Source organism: Pangasianodon hypophthalmus, chromosome 4 (assembly GCF_027358585.1).
Source record: "Pangasianodon hypophthalmus isolate fPanHyp1 chromosome 4, fPanHyp1.pri, whole genome shotgun sequence".
NCBI lineage: Eukaryota > Metazoa > Chordata > Actinopteri > Siluriformes > Pangasiidae > Pangasianodon > Pangasianodon hypophthalmus.
The window spans coordinates 32,287,583-32,304,919 of NC_069713.1; the positions used below are offsets into that span (position 1 = coordinate 32,287,583).

General features: G+C 40.0%; 2 protein-coding genes across 2 annotated transcripts in view; one reads left to right on the forward strand and one right to left on the reverse strand.

Annotated features, from left to right (window-relative positions):
- The first annotated feature begins 466 nt into the window (after positions 1-466).
- On the forward strand, positions 467-5,024 carry si:ch211-119o8.6 (uncharacterized protein LOC556659 homolog). Its single transcript, XM_034303408.2, has 4 exons — positions 467-1,102; positions 2,759-2,944; positions 3,031-3,050; positions 3,146-5,024. The coding sequence occupies exons 1-4, from the start codon at positions 827-829 to the stop codon at positions 4,680-4,682; spliced, it is 2,019 nt and encodes a 672-aa protein (XP_034159299.2). The 5' UTR covers positions 467-826; the 3' UTR covers positions 4,683-5,024.
- Positions 5,025-7,995: 2,971 nt separating this feature from the next.
- rem2 (RAS (RAD and GEM)-like GTP binding 2) overlaps positions 7,996-17,337 on the reverse strand; it is a 30,309-nt gene continuing 20,967 nt past the window's right edge. The window contains exon 5 of the mRNA XM_026936925.3: positions 7,996-11,691. Coding sequence (XP_026792726.3) covers positions 11,375-11,691 — 317 coding nt within the window. The 3' untranslated portion in view covers positions 7,996-11,374. The remainder of the gene's footprint in view (positions 11,692-17,337) is intronic.

Genomic DNA, 17,337 nt, shown 5'->3' on the forward strand with positions numbered 1-17,337 from the left:
AACCTGCCTGAAACTAGCCATAGATATTATTTGTAATTAGGAATGAAGAATGTAAGTGACAGTAGATCTGAGATCACTCCTGCATTTGCACTCCTGAATCTCTGTATGCATTCCGCTATCACATGTGCTGTGTTTTAACTCTTCGTGTCAGATTTCAGAGATCTTACTTTGCATTATCCTCAGTATTTATAGCTTATAGGGCATGGATTCTTAAAGTGTAGTCCCTAGGAGTTTCATTTAGTTACTGTGGTGGGAATTACAACCCACTATTATGAAAGTTACTATACTGAATATTCATTTCTTATATTTATTAGCCTCTTGACTGGTCACTTAATGATGGCGTGGCTGCAGGTTTTCATTCCAACCAAGCAGAAGCCACACCTGAGTCTACTGAAAGCCAACATCAACTGATTAAACAGGTGGAATCAGGTGTGGCTTCTGCTTGATTGGAATTAAAGCCACACTGGCCCTTTGTGGAAGATCAGACACACTTGATTTAATCTGTTTAATGCAAAACCTAAATAGGTAGAAGACACATTGGTCTATAATTAACATGAAATTGAACCTTAAATGTGTTTTGTCAGGAATAGTAGTAAAGAGGTAGAAATAGTTTAACAACCCCTGAAGAGCAACACTTGTTCTCCTCTCCAGAAGATGGTGCTGACATTCCTAATCAGCGTTATAGTCAACCACCATAAAGTCCCAGAGGAAGAAAATCCATGCACATGCAGTGATAAGTGGGCACTGAGTCAAACCTGTCAGTGGTTAACTGTGTGCTTGCACTTGTAGCTGGAAAGATACTGCATTTTCTCCAGTGTGTAGGACCATGACCATGACCATGACCAGGGCTGGAGGGCGAGTTCCCCCTGCAGACAGCACATGTGTGTTCTGTTTGGGAGGCTTGAACAATCCTGTGGTTTTAAGATGTTCCCACAGGTTGTGTAAAAGCTGTGTGCAGAGTTACTGGGAGATGACCTGGTCTCTGAGATGTCCTGTTTGTTTGACAGAGACATCGTGTAAAGTGTCTTTACGAAAAGTGAGTTCTGAGATGTCAGGATCAGACAGTGGAAATGTTCTTTTGGGAAACACAGAAGGGAAAATGGTGAGTGCATGTTTGAGCAGGTTGTTCACTTTTAATAGCTTGAAAGATAAACAATAAAAAAAGACCTATTTTATATCTGTTGGGTAAATATAATGTAGATTATAGATTTATGTGTACTTCCTGCATAATGTTTGATTTTACCCAAATATTGCAATATTGTTTTCATTATAGCAATGATGATTGTGGCAAGGCACTAAAGGTGAATATTTTTTTTAAACAATAGATAAACATCTTTGGTTGTATAATATGCTTCTAATTAGGGATGGGAATGAATGTGTAAAAGTTCATGGATGCAGGTCTTCTAGAAATCTTCTAGAAGAAGACAATGTGGATTAATGTGTTTTCACTCTAGTTAGTGTGGTTTATAAAGTTTGTAAAGAAAATGGATATATATATATATATATGTATATCATAATGACACGTACCTTAACGCATAGATCAGGAGTTTTTCAGGGATGTACGTGCCGTGACATGATTGTGCCAAGTGGGCAGATTGTAGAGCCTTCTTCAGAGTTGATAAATTTCAGATAATCTGGTGGTTGTAAGTGACCAAAACTGTCATCTCTACCTCTGGTGTCTTGCCTTAACAACAGTTTGGGTGAAATTGTAACCATGGAAAATCTGGATTAAGTTTTTTTTTTTCCTCCATGTTTTTGATACTGAGTGCCTTAAAGACAAATGCTAGTTTTTGGTCTAAACGCATTCGGACATTCTGCGTGACTCTCGGCTTGTTACTCCACCCTTCCACAGGGGAGGACAAATGAATAATTCATTAGCTAGCCCAGAGGGCAGGTCAGAACTCCGATGTTCTTGCCCTGTCCCATGTTATGCTTGCAGTTAACTCTGCTAAAAAGTGTCAACTGTGTGTTAATTATGTGCGTTAATATAGACTATGGAAAATAAGCAAGTACTTGAACCCCTGAGCAGGGTGATCTTAGGTAGCTATAGTCCTCCTCTTTTCCTGGTAATGAAGTATCTCACACGGTATTTGAGTCTGACTAGCGTCTTCATTTTTAGTTTAAAGGTGAGGTGACCATATTGTGCTAGCATTAAAGTTATAGATTTGTGATGGACTACACTGTATTTTGCTCTGTTTAGTCAGTTTCCACATCCCTTAGTATTCCTGATTCTGGAAAGATTGTCTAGCATTTGTTCAAGCTAATTAATATTCCTAGTAAAGGTATTTCCCCCCGACATCCAGACCACATCCTTGGTGTGTTTGTGTGTAGTGTAGCAGGGTGTGGGATTTGCAAAAGAGTCGTGTGCCACCACATGAAGGTGCTTTGAATGACCATGAAATATATGAAGCAATTGGGGCATGTTGTGTTTAAACCAATGTATCCAATGAAAAGTGTTCTTCTCTGACCATCAATATGAAGTAGAGTTTTTCTTTCTCTGGCTTTTGGACGAGTGAATTTAAAGGGAAAAAAACACCGTGAATATAACGTGCTTGTCCTGAGTGCCTGGGTTGGCGATTTGTCCACCCCTGACCTAATGGATAAAGATTTTATCATTGGATTGGCTGACTGCCATTTGGATCACCATGTGTTCATGAAAGTCGCATCAAGCTAATAAGTAACTTGGGAATGAAAGCAGAATGCATTTGGTCAAGAAAAGCATTAGCAGCCATGCACATCATCAAACTGTTCTTGGCAGACACATCCAAAGATGTGGCCTCAAAAGGCAGCGAGCACTGTGACTTCAGAGGAGCAGGAAAAGCATGGTACTGCAACGGAGATGAGGCGAAAATATGAACCAATAGAGCTGAAGATATCAGCCTATTTTAACGTCCAGGAAACTGGCACACATGGGTTTAAAGCGGAGGATGTCACTCATTTAATGGTAAAGTTCATCAGTATTTTTTGCGATCATGACCAGTAATTTGACCTTGTGATCAAATATTAAACAGTTGTGTTCTGTATTTTTAGAAGCAGCCCAGAAGATGCAGGTATGTACGATGTGTTGTTTTGCTCATACCTACCTAGCAAGGACTAGATTTACTTAGCGTGTCCTTGAACCCTAACACAACTGGCAAATTTTCAGATTAAAGGATGAAGAACAGTTTGCAAAAGTTGAGAAGAAAATACTTTCTTCTCATTTGAGATCCACGGCAAGAAAATCTTCCAGTTATGTCCCGAACACAAGTATGGACTCAATGGATCTGAAAGCCCAAACTCCTTCAAATGCACCATCATCTTCAATGGCCTTGAGAGCCAATCTGTGCCCTGAGTGTGGCAAGAGTTTTGAAAGCGAATCAGCCCTGAAAACCCATCAGAAATGCCACTCTGTACAGCGGCCGTATGGGTGCTCCAGCTGTGGAAAGCGATATACTCGGAAGAAGGAACTTGGATTACATCAGCGGCTACATACGAATGAGAGGCTACTCCATTGTGCCTATTGCAAAAAGAAGTTCACAAGGAAGAGAGACCTGATATGCCATGAAAGGAGTCACACTGGAGAGAAGCCTTTCCCCTGTTCTTTGTGTGGGACGAGCTTCAGTAGGAGAAGCGCGCTAAAACTGCATATACAGCGACACAAGGGGATCAAACTGTACCAGTGTGACCAGTGTGGAATGTCTTTCCATACATCAGCAGCCTTGAGGGTACACAAGGCAAGACACACAGGAGAAAAGCCTTTTGCTTGCCATCAGTGCGATAAGAGATTTGTTCTGAAAGCTCACCTGGACAGTCATTTGCGCAAACACGCAGGAGACACGGTCTACAGTTGCTCAGTGTGTGGGAAGGCTTTTAGGTGGAAGCAGAGCCTTACCATCCACCAACTAACTCATCGGGAAGAACGGCCGTTCAAGTGCCCAGACTGTGACAGTAGCTTCAGACGAGCCCACCACCTCAAGTCGCACCAGATGACCCACTCAAGTGACACGCCATACAAATGCAGTCATTGTGGCAAAGCTTTCAAGTACCGGAATTCCCTTAAGATTCATGAACGCATTCATACAGGCGAAAAGCCCTACTGCTGTGATCAGTGCAGGAAGCATTTTGTATCGTCGGGCGAGCTGAGTGTCCATCGGCGAGTCCACTCAGAAAAAAGAAACTACAAGTGCTCCGAATGTGAGAAGACTTTTCGATACATGCCTTCCTTGAAGGTCCACCAGAGAACGCACTCTAAGGAGAGACCGTACCATTGCCGTGAGTGCGGTAAAAGCTTTTTTGCTTCCTCCCATCTCCGAAACCATGAAGAAATGCACAAAAACGAGCGACGCCACCGTTGTTCCGAGTGTGGTCAGGGTTTTAACTGCTCCAGCACTCTGAGGTCCCACCAGATGACCCATTCGACCAGGACGGAGTTCCGTTGCGAGGAATGCGGCAAGACTTTCATCCGCAAAGAAACCTTTAAAACTCACCAACAGATCCATACAGGGGCCAGAGTCTACAATTGCTCGGAGTGCGGAAACAGCTTTAGCAGCTCCAGCAACTTACAGCGACACATGCAGAACCACAAAGTAAAGACAATGTATCACTGCAGCGAGTGTGAGAAGAGTTTCAGTAGCGCGGCATACCTGAAGAAGCACCAGCTAGCCGTGCATGCGGCAGAGATGCCATACGTCTGCGCAGAGTAAGGGGAAAGCTTTGATGCTGCTGCAATGCTGCTAGCTGAAATACTCGAGAGATCCTCGCAGAGTGGGATGAAAGAATCGGCTGAATTTTTATTTAAAAAATAAAACCATGAGGACAAACCGGCCTATTGCAGCATGTCCACAGGTGGGGAAAGTTTGTCCTTTATTTCAGTTTGTCAGTGTAAATTTTTTTTATTGTCAATCCAGATGTTTTCCTTCACAAACTTTTTTCATTTCAATATCTGAATGGCAAATATTTTTTTACGGTTTGCCCTTGGTGTGTGTTAGTGATATTTTCAGGCCAAATGGTAATGTGAGTTTGTAAAATAAATTTAATTTCCAACATACTGTGTGTCTCTCAGAGGAGTATGGCTCTCATTTTCAACCAGGATGTCTCAGATAATCCCTTCATTGCACTCAACTCAAAGAGTTTGCCCATGTTTTGTAATGTAATGGCTAAATATGGAGCAGAAACTCTGGTAAATGTAACATTTTTCTTCTAAGATGTCATTACTTACTCAGTCGCTTAAGGCAAGGTTTTAAAAAAATTATATTTAGAGATCTTTGTGAGAAGATTTGACATTTACGACCTTGACTTATGGATAAGTGACCTTTAGAGCACTGTAGTGCAAATTACCATTTTAAAAAAAGGCACATGGTCTTATTCATTGATTGATTATCTGTCTTCTATGCAAAACAGTCTACATTTCACTTTTAGACAATGCAACCATGCATATACTACAGCCTAATTTTTTCTATATACAACTGTATAGCTGATTCTTACAAAAATAAAATTGAAGAGAATTAAATAAACAAAATAAGATGCTTAATAAAGATTTGTCTGACTTCAATAGTTGAAAGACTTGCCTATTGATCTCTGTAATTAACATGCTCCAAGATTGAGCTTAAACGTCATTTAAAATATCATTTCACTATTTTAAACGAGTTTATAGTAGTATTTACTTTAAATCAATCAGCATGGACTTATTAGTTGGTTAAATCTATAACACTGACCATACAGTTTGCTGGTTTGAGAAAGTAAATACATCATAAATCACTGATTAATGCCGGATTGGCTAATCAGGAAAAACCCAGTGGGCCATGAGTTGGTGACGCAATAAATTTAATGTTAGTGTTATTAATTAGGCTACGCTGGAACAAGGAGTTCTATCAATCATGCTCCTCCTACCGATACAGGAAGCAATGAGGCAATGAGAGCGGCCCTCCAAGATCCCTAATTGGTCGATTGAGTCCAGGCTGGTCACAAAATGTATGAGTTTCCAGATAGACCAGAGAGTCCTCTTAGCCTTTAATCAATATGGACAGCAAAAAAAGAAAAGGGGGAGTGGAAATGGCCAGAAATGTGCCAGACTTACAGACATCCGAGTGCAAATAATATAACTGCAAATTATTGTATGTACAGGGAAAAAGTCATAGTAGATAGTCTACTGCTTTATTTCATGAGGAGCTTATAGTTAGACAAGCTACACATTTTAGATAGCTCATCTTTCCTTCCTCTTCAAGCTATTTTCAGTTTAGTGTTCATTCATTTTAGTGTCCAATAATTTTCAAAGCATTGCTGGAGTATTTATGAATGACTGATTTGTTGTGTCAAAATTGTTCTAAGAGAGCATGTTTTCCATTTTACCTTAAGTTCATTTATTGTTCACTATAAACTATACAGTACTATAGCACTATATAGTACTTGCATATATTTATTTAGTGTGTGTGTGTAGCTTGTGCTTACTGTGCAATATCTGAGAAAATAAATAGTCAAATGATTTGGCATTGTGGACATCCCAAGAGAGTGTGTGGGCTGCATATAGGGGCCACGTGCACGAGGCGCTCAGATGACATTCCCGGGCTGAAGGTCAGTCCCACTCCGGCCCTGTCACTAATGTTAGCTGGCTAAATTTTTGTAACTGAATCATATAGCTGCATTGTATTCTGAAACTTTGAATCCAATGTTTGCTGTCTCCACTCCTTCTATATTGGATTCCTCATTAATTATTTTGAAATGGAAGAGGTATTGAACTACCAGGACTCTAGAGCTGGCTGTCCGTAACCAGGCTAGAAGGGCCTTGGTCAGGGAGTCACCAAGAACCTAATGGTCACTGTAAGAGAGCTTCAGAAGTCCTCAGCAAAGATGGGAGAACTTGCTGGAAGGACAGCTATCTCAGAAATACTCCATTAATCAGGCCTTTATGGTAGAGAAGTTAGTCAGAAGCTACTCCTGAGTAAAAGACATATGGCAGTCTCAGACTCGGAGTCTTTGGGCTGAACTCCAAGCATTACGTCTGGTGAAAACCAGCTACCGCTCGTCAAGTGGTAATACTATCCCTATGGCGAAGCATGGTGGTGTCAGCATCATGTTATAGGGTGCTTCTCAGAAGCAGGGGAGAATGGTCAGAATTGACAGAAGGAAGAAGCCAAATACAGAAAATCAACCTCACCCAACCTCAGACTGGGGTGAAGGTTCCCCTTTAGCACGTCAACAACCCAAAGCATATAGTCAAGACAATGCTGGAGTGGCTTCAGGACAAATCTCTGAATGTCCTTAAGTGGCCCAGCCAAAGCCCAGACTTGAACCCCGTGTAACATCTGTGGGGAGGATTGAAGATGGAAGTTCACAGATGCTCCCCATCCAGTCTGATTGCGCTTGAGAGGATCTGAGAGTTGAAGCTGTAAGTGCTGCCGAAGATGCTTCTACAAAGTAGTACAAGTGAGATTTCAGAATTTTATATATATACTTACTGTATATGTAAAAAAAAATAAATTGTTTATTTGTCATTATGGGATATTGTGTGTACATCAATGGCCAAAAAAATTAATTTAATCCATTTTTTAACTGAAGGGGTCAGTTGGTAAGGTATCAAGGTTACAGATTATTATAAAAAACAGTATTCAGTTAATTTTTTTTAATCTGTGTAGTGCTTTTAACAGACATTGTCATAAAGCAGCTTTACAGATAGATGCAGCCCGAGAGGTCCCGATGTTTGCAGTCATTCTAACTCCACTAGTTTGATCATACATAGTAAGGAATTCCAAGTCAAGCTTAGGAGAGTCTCACTCTGTCTCCCTGACAACAGTCACCAAGCAACTATCATCCGTCATCCTCCTCCTCCTACCTCACCTCATGTCCCAACCATCTGCCCTTTGGGTTGCATCGTCCAGTGTTTGCCCACAATGCAACAGTTGCTTTTATACACGCTGCTCTAATACAGGCAATGCTAGCGAGCGTAGCAGGCAAAACATTTAGGCGCACAAATAATAAGAATTGATTTCAGACAAAATCAGAGACGAGCCAAAAAAGGAAGAAGGAGTACAAATTATCTTTATTTTCCCTTTTGTCCCCCAAAACACTGTGAGCAACGTTCATCAACAGTGAGTAATGCATGAGCTGACAATGAAATGACACTGCGATGTTGACTTCAGAGCAACGTTTCCAGAACGTTTTGGTGTTGCATAAGCGTGTGTGGCCAGCCCCCACAACAATGCTCCTCGAGCTCAGTTCAAGTACGATCGTGTAGAAAAAGGGAAGAGTTTAAATGTAAGGACATAAAACAATAGGACGAGATGTACTAAATGGTTTGCCATTTGTTTCTCTAAAGCAGGGGTATTCAGCTAAAGTTTGTAAAGGTCCAGTTACGTATAATTCCTTGTGTACAAAGGTCTGGATAAGCAACTAGCATGACTGACTGTTACCTTTTAATGATTAAACATTAAAGAATTTGTTTATAGCTATTTGAACAATTGGAAGTGGTTATGTTTCCTTTCATAGTGGTGCTTCATCTTACCACTTTTGACTAACGCCATGGACTCTGAAGAGATGAGACACATCTCTACGTCTTGGCGCAGAGAATAAACATACTTCTTTTGTCCAACAGTCTTTAAACATTCTGTTTTTGTCTACGATTTTTTTTTTCCTAAAAACAGTTAATCAGATCAGATCAGAGATGGTAAATAAAACGAAAGGTCTATGAAAGTCGGTGAAAACTCTTTCCTTTCTGAGCTCTAGCCCCGTAGCTAGTCTCTGGTCTGATCAGCTGCCTTCAGCTATTAAAAATAATTTACATAAAGACACGTGATTGGATAAACTGTAACAGCTACAGAACTGAGCTGGTTCGTGGTTAGAAAACTAGAACTACGGCAAGATTTTTGTTCATATGGTTATCAGCTCTGCTACACCATTATTTTATTATTAAATACTTTGCTATCCGCAGTCCAGACCGCCATCCACCGACTGATGACCCCTGCTCTAAAGTCTCATTTTCACAGAGAACCCTAAATTCGAAGTGAATTGAACGACAGTGCTTATATAGTTGAAAAATGTGGTAAAGACTACAAACCAACCCTGCATTTCAACAGTGTTTCTGTTGCGTTAACTCTGATTAACTTCCCTTCGTTATTATCCTTTGGGCCATTTTTTTGTCTTCATTTCATTTGCATTATTAGCTCAAGTGAAATAAGTTAGATGGAATTTTTTTCATTTAAAGCTGTGTGAAACAGCTGATGAAGCTGTTTAATAAACCATTTTAAACGCTTGATATTTTTAAATCAGGATTAATGTAGACAACTACATCGTCTCTGGCAACTACATGACCGACGACATTTATTCTGTGTGGGCTGTAGAGAGTGGAGTTTATGCGCATAGACTCCAGCTCGGTTTTCTGGGGGGTTTAAAGACAAGTGCTTGTGTTTAATGTGGGGGTCTAGATGCTATTAAATTAATCAATTGGTGTGTCTAATTAAAGAAGAAAATCTGGCAACCTTGGAGGCATGAACTACATGCAGGTGATTTTAGTAATCTGAATGCAACACCCAAAAAATCTACTTAAGCACGTGTGTAACCCGACTCTGAATACGACGAACTTTCCCCATGTAAATATTTACATTACTTTTGAACTTAAGTCAACGATTCCCGAATACGGCCCTTGCGTAGCTATTTAGCGAGCTAATATGACTTGTTCAGCGCTACATTGCGCTTGCGGCCAATTTCCATTGTACTGCAAGTGGCTAGACGTGATCAATCGAGTCAGAAAGATTGACAAGAGCGTGTTAAAACAGTATTGAAACACAGGGTAAGACTGTGGATAAAGACGTAGGACTTCCATAGTATTGCTTCCTTACTGTATACGCAGCCAAAAAGACATATATAGAGACAATTATCTATATTTATTGTTTCTTATGAGCTTGTTATTCTCGGAGCATGGCTATAATCCATGTCTTTGTGGAATGTGGTTTAAGTGCAAGCAGTCGTTCAGGCATACATTTATTCGCAGTCTTGGAGGTAAAGCGAGAGTGTGTGAGTGAGAGAGAGAGAGAGAGAGAGAGAGAGAGAGTAAAAAAGGTGTTTCTCACAGAGATTTGTCTGTCTGCCTGTGCTGTTTCTTTTAGTGCAAATAAGTTAGTGGCTAAATGCAACATGTCAAACTGAAGGACTGAAGTGAAATTATTATAGTATTTCCACAACCTCATGTGGCAAATCATATTGCTTTCATCATTCAGCTATCTATTAACATGTCCTTAGAACGAAAGAAATGGTGTCCATGCACTGTATGAGTGAAACGTTCATTTAAGAATTAAAGTTGTTTATTCAGAGAGGAGCATCCCGAATATTAAAGGGCGCATAATTCCTACAATTCGAAATTTTATAGATGTCTTAATATATACATAGTTAAAAAGATTGTGTTTATTTATAATGCCCCACATTCTTAAGGGCAGAAAAATCCATTTTTAAGACTTTAAGGGTCTTTTCTGAGGGGAAATCAACTACTATATGCAAAATGTCCATGCACTAATTATAATACTGTCTTACACTTCAAGCTTAATTTCAGCATAAAGCTTCTCAAGGAGCTACACTACAACTGCCTGTGTAAGTGTGTGATAAGGATTTCTTTTCTTTCCTTCTTCCTCTTGAGTATTGATTTATGAAACAACAAAAATAATAAAGTCTGCAGTAAACTTCTACTCAACTTCTATGCCTGTCGTTTTATAGATGTGTGTGGCAGCATGGGAAAACCCATTTTTTCAGACTTTGCTGAACTGTTTTATTTGCACACATCTGAAACAAGATGAAAAAGTATAGCATTTTAAAGCCCCCCAAAATTGAAAAGGGAGAAAATCGCATTTAAAGCTTTCATTCCAATTCCACTGAAAGATGCCACACCTGCGAATTTCTACATTTATAGCCTGATCTACTGGTGAAAAAACAACACTGCTGCCAATTTTAAAGAATTATAAGTTTCCAATCAGAAATGAGTTCTCACTTTGATTATCAGCGTCATCCACATCTTTGTCTCATCACCTGAGGTATAAAATCACTCGCTGCGTTTGTCGGTTCTGTTGGCTAAAATACAATCACTTTGTTATTAATGACTTTGTATTACGTCATTTAAACAGTTAAAAACTTTTTCTCCTCTGAGTGTGTAAGCGCTCTTCTCTGTTTTGATGATGACAGCTGGGAAGGTAAAGCTGTCGGAGTATATCATTGACAGAAAAAATCTTTTCTAGCATTTTTGTTTTTTCCAGAATTCAGCCACAGCGATAGCCAAAGGGTTTTCCCAGACCGCCACACGTATGACATACCGTATATATGATACCAAAACAAACATTATTACAGCTTTCCCTGGATTTAACCTGACAAAATTGATTCCTGGTTTTATTTTCTATCTGCAGTAACTAATCCGTAATCTCTACATCAGGGCACTGAGGTCATGACAGGAGCGAGATTTCTGCCGCAGCATTCGGTTGCCTTTGTGTCGCTCTTGCTCACGGATGCGCTCGCGGCCGTGATGTGAGCGCGGAACCAGGCCTGACAGGAAGCGCTTGGCCCTGCTGGTAAGGCTTTCACGGCGGCCACCTCCGGGTGATCCCTCAGTCCAGCCAGGCCCCAGGCTGTGGCCACGGGCAGCCCTCACCGCCGTCTCCAGGAGCTCGTTAGTGCCGTGATCCAGCGAGACGGAGAGCTCCAGGTACACGCAGTCGAACATCATGGCGTTGGAGTGGGCTTCTGAGAAAGAGCACAAGAAAGCAAGAAATCTGTAAATCTCTAGAGCTTCATTAAAAAAAAATAACATGCCTTTTACAAATAAAAACTGAAATATCACAACAGTTAATACTTTTATTTTTCCTCACAATTTTGTTGCGCAACTACTTGGGTCTGATGCTACAAGCTTGGATTTGGGGATCTTCTCATCTACCTCCCTGCAGGATCCCCTTTAAACTCTCTCGGGTTTTGATAGGGCATGTCGCTGTAGCACTCTTTTCAAATGAACGGCAATACACCCACCGACCACTTTATTAGGAACACTTGTACATGCAACTGTCCAATCAGCCAATCATGTGGCAGCAGCGCAATGCAGATACAGATCAAGAGCTTCAGTTAATGTTCACACGAAACAGAAGGAGGAAGAATGTGATCTGGTTTGTGTATTTCAGAAACAGCTGGTCTCCTGGGATTTTCACACACAGCAGTCTCTCAGATTTACACAAGAGGGTGCAAAAAGCAAAAGAACAGCCTGTGAGCAGTGGTTCTGCTGGAGGAGATGCCTTCTTGATGACAGAAGTTAGACGAATGGCTGGAGTGGCTCAAGAGGACAGGAAGACAACGGTAACTCCAATAACCACTCTTTACAACCGTGGTGAGCAGAAAAGCATCCCAGAATGCACAGTACACCGAACCTGTAGGTGGATGGGCTGCAAAAGCAGAAGACCACATCGGGTTCTACTCCTGTCAGCTAAGAACAGGAATCTGAGGCTACAGTGGGGACAGGTTGAATCCATCCAGGATGAATCCATGGACCTAATCTGCCTTGTGTTTACAGTTCAGGCTGGTGGAGGTAGTGTAATGGTGTGGGGAATGTTTTCTTGACACACACTGGGCTCTTAATACCAGGCAAGCCCCGTTCGAATGCCACAGCCTCTCTGAGTATTGTTGCTGACCACATGCCTTCCATTATGGCCACAACTGGTGTACTTCCAGCAAGGTAATGCGCCATGTCACAAAGCACTCAGTCTCAAACTGGTTTCGTGAACATGACAGTTAATTCAGTGTACTTCAATGGCCTCCCCAGTCACCAGATCAGAATCCATTAGATCACCTTCGGGATGCAGTAGAAGCCTGAATGGTGGAAATGCTAGATATTTGACGTGGTAGATATTGGCACCATGATTATGTTGAAATGTTTCCAACACCTTGTGGACTCCATGTCATGAACAAAAGCAAAAGGGCATCCTACCTACTATTGTTATGGTGAATCAATCCTGTCCTGAATCAATAAAAACAAGCAGGAAATGTCAGGACTTTTTTTCCCCTGCTTGTCTTTGCGCACACACTCTGCAAAGGTCATTGTGCTTTGGAAATCTGGTATTTCTTAGAAAAGAATTAGACAGTCATTTCCCAAATATCACATCCGCAAATCTTAACATATAAATCTTAACATTAATTTTTTATTTTTTTTTATTAAAGTACGCATTTGGCTTGCAGAGAGAGAGAGAGAGAGAGAGAGAGAGAGATTTGATGAATATTAAGTTTGACACTCCCATTGCTTAAGGCTTATACTTTTTCCATCCCTTAGTCCTCAGTACCTCACCAGACAGGCCACAATTTTCATTTCAATTTTATTTGTATAGCGCTTTTAATAATTGCACATTGTCACAAAGCAGCTTTGCAGAAATCCAGATGTAGAGTTAGATCTCTGATGAGCAAGCCAGAGGTGACAGAGGTGTGGTGTCTTGACAGGAACCAGACTCAAAATGGAAGCCATCTTCTGAATAGCGGATTTCTACTACTGTATACTATAAAGGCAAACAGTACTAAGAAGAACGAGGAGGTAAGTCTTTCTGATTAGAAGTACAATCTTACAGGTGAAATTATTCACAATTTTGCCTTCTTCAGATCCTAACAAACCTGAACCTACTGATCCAGAAAAAAGCTGGATGCAGTACGTCAGCATGTCCACCACTTTGGGTGACACGAGAATCAATTTCAAGTCAATGCATGTTTATGGGTCTACCCTGATAAAGTAGGCTGGCATTCACAATGAACTCAGGGGGAGCATCAGTTTCTGCAGGAGATGAGACTATAAATATGAACGCACTGTCAATATTCTGACTGAGACAAGCTTCTCATGCCAACTATGAGACCGTAAAGCCAAACTATCATAAACTAATGTGAGAGCTGTCGATCATAAGCAAGCAGTTTTGCAAATTTTGAGACACACACTCCATATTAGAAAACAGATCAGGTTCACACAAATAACTAGATCAAATTATAACGTGCTTCTAAGAAGCAGCCAGAGAAATTAAAGGACACTGGGAAAAAAAATGACTTAATAAAACTTAATTTGAGGCTTTTAAATTTTACGCAGAGCTCGATTAAAGCGTGATCTCATTTAAAATGTAGTAGTTACTCCAAGGCTCTACACACTGATTTTGGAGGAGACAGCTGTACTGATGTGGCTTGAAAGGAAAAAAAACAGGTCCAAACAACCAAATTGTTTATTATTTGTTATCCGTTACTTAAGAAACCTGTCAAAAGTAGCGCTAAACTGTAATCTAGCTAGCAGTAATAATCCATAAATAATAATAATAATAATAATATGAAGAAGTATTATACCAGTTGAATTCTCGGATCTGATTGGTCAGAAGGTGTTTATTATTTCCATATAACAGCATAGCTCGGAAAATAGTTCCAGCTGTAACATGAACAATAGGTTAATATTAATACGCTCGTTCTAATACGTTATAGTTTCTATAGTAACAGGGACTTGAACGGTGGACGGTCCACATAATCTAAGACTAATAATAAATGGATTTAAAAAAAAAAAAAAAAAAAAAAAAAAAAAAAACATGCTGTTTAACATAGTTAAACCTATAATCGCTGATGTGGAGACATTTATTTAACATTTATGGGAGGAGTTTCAGTTGTAAGCTCTTTGTAGCAGTGAAAGTTTCCCAGCTCAGGGAAGATCTTCAGGACAGAGGAGGTTACGCTTTCTGCTTTCTCAGACTGAGAGAGAGAGAGAGAGAGAGAGAGAGAGAGAGAGAGAGAGAGAGAGAGAGAGAGAGAGAGAGAGAGAGAGAGAGAGAGAGAGAGAGAGAGAGAGAGAGAGAGAGAGAGAGAGAGAGAGAGAGAGAGAGAGAGAGAGAGAGAGGCTATTGAGGGAATGACTGTTTATCGCAGCTATAACATAAGTGAAAACAGGAACTAACTTGTCTCTTGGACATTCCACAACACTGAATCTAACTATAAACCATTAAAATGTGTGATGTTTTGTAAATTAATTAAATGAAGCATTGTAATCTTGGGTAAATTGCTGTGGTATATGGTATACTTCCAAAAAAAGAGGGAAAAAAACCATCAGTGGTGGAAATTAGTACACCTTACAGTCTGGTTTGCACAATTCGATTAGTTAATTTTGCATTGTTCTCTTAACTGAGTAACAGGGTTGAAAATAACAGGGTTTAACATCCATGCAAATGGCATTTGGACTTAAGTACGATAAAATGTTTTACTTAAAAAAGTCTATAATTTGGGTTTGTTGAACTTTCAGTCACTCTGTCAGTCAATATCATTTGAAAATGAAGAAAAAAGAATGACAGATTTTACTTTTCTTCTTCCCACGATCTGCAGGAAATTCAGATCATGCAACTTCCTGTTGAACATGTGACACTGTACTACATAGGGGTGAATGTGTTCAGGTAACAGGATTGAGTGACTGAACTAAAATGGACATTTTTTTATGACCTATAATGGACGTCTCATGGAAAAGGATGTTTCAAGCATGAGATTCAATGGATGCACATATTAGTGCAAAAAAAAAAAGATTTTTGAAGTAAGTAAAGTAGTTATAGTGGGTTGGGGCAGGCAAAAATGCTGTTTTTCTATATAGATTCTGTAGGTTTGATTTTATGCATATACATATTTGTAAATGTAATATGTGAAAAAATGAGCAGGAGAAATTTTGCAAAGAAATCGGCACTAGATTCAGCAAGACACAGCACAAGCGGACAGAGAGAGAGAGAGAGAGAGAGAGAGAGAATAAAATAGACAGACTGGGACCATTTAAAATATCCTCTCAAAGAGTGCTGTTATAAAATTGTCATATTCCCATAAACCAACTGGAGGGAAGTGGAGATTTATTGGGAGGGGGTTGATATAGCTGAAATGAAGACGCCATGTGGCACGGTGAGTAAAGATGAGCTCATATTGCTCAACACTATCTTCCTCCAGCACAGCTGAAAGGGAATGAATCTTTTGTGTGCGTTTGTCGTATTCTAAATTACGACCGCATATCACAGTCTGGAGCTGGATATGCGGTCAAAGTTTGATAAAAGAAAAAAGTCTGAGAGCAGGATGATGGATTCTAAAAATATCCACGTTATAGTATTAGCGAAGAGAGAATGTGTTTAATGCAGCGATATGAAAATACTGCCCCTCCCTCTATCACCAATCTCCAACTCCTTTGTTTTTTTTCCTCTCTCTCTCTCTCTCTCTCTCTCTCTCTCTCTTTCATCGTTGTGCAAACGTTTCAGAGCTTTTAGTACTTTTCTCTTAGTTATGAACACCATTATGATAGTATGGGGGGGAAAAAACACCAAAACAGCGTTCTCATCATTACTGAAAATGTTAAAATATTTTTGATGACACATTCCTGTACTAGCCTTCTTTTCATCCAATTAAACCCTCTCTAGATTGTACATGTCCCGCCCCCAGGGGAGGGGCTTGCTCTACACTAGCAGCAACAAATCTGATGCGTTTTTGGCTATATACAGTATGTCAGGTCCATAAATATTTGGACCTTGACAAAGTTATTATTATTTTAGCTGTCTACCATAGTGTATTGACAGACAAAATTAACTGAAAATGCAGACCTTCAGCTTTAATTTGAGGATATTTACATCCGAATCAGGTGAACGCTGAAGGAATTAGAGCATTTTATATATATATATATAAAATCAGGAGCACTAAAAGGCCCGGAAGACAACAGAAAACAAGTGTGGTGGATGACAGAAGAATTCTTTCCCTGGTGAAGAAGAACCCCTTCACAACAGTTGGCCAGGAACACTCTGCAGGAGGAAGGTGTATCTGTGTCAAAGTCAACAATCAAGAGAAGACTTCACCAGAATAAATACAGCAGGTTTACCACAAGATGTAAACCAATGGTAAGACTCATAAACAAGAAGACCCAAGAGTTATTAGAATCAAAGTTTGCCAAAAATATCTAAACATTCTTTTTAAAAAAGCCTGTACAGCTCTGGAACAACATCCTATGGACAGATGAGACAAAGATCAACTTGTACCTGAATGATGAGAAGAGAAGAATATGGAGAAGGTAAGGAACTGCTCATGATCAGAAGCATACCACCTCTTCTTATGGCATTTTCCAGCAATGTCATATTAATGAGAAATCCAACTTAGCTGATGACCTCAACCTTTTATTTATATATATTTGAATATTTAATAGACTGCAGCGCTTGCTACATCATCTTCCATACACACCTACACTCAGACTATAATAGACAGCACGCAAACCTATTCATCTTCCTATAGTGTTTAGTTTCAACCCTAATCAGTCACGCCTGAAACACTGGTGTCTCAGAAGCCCTCGAGCTGGACGAGGTAAACTGAGTACACGGCATTAAAATAGGACAG

Excerpts from the sequence above, each read along its gene's own strand:
- si:ch211-119o8.6 (XM_034303408.2), top strand. The coding sequence starts at position 827 with ATGACCATGACCATGACCAGGGCTGGAGGGCGAGTTCCCCCTGCAGAC. Across the intron at positions 1,103-2,758 it reads GAAACACAGAAGGGAAAATG|ACACATCCAAAGATGTGGCC; the intron begins GTGAGTGCATGT and ends TGTTCTTGGCAG. Across the intron at positions 3,051-3,145 it reads AAGCAGCCCAGAAGATGCAG|ATTAAAGGATGAAGAACAGT; the intron begins GTATGTACGATG and ends GCAAATTTTCAG.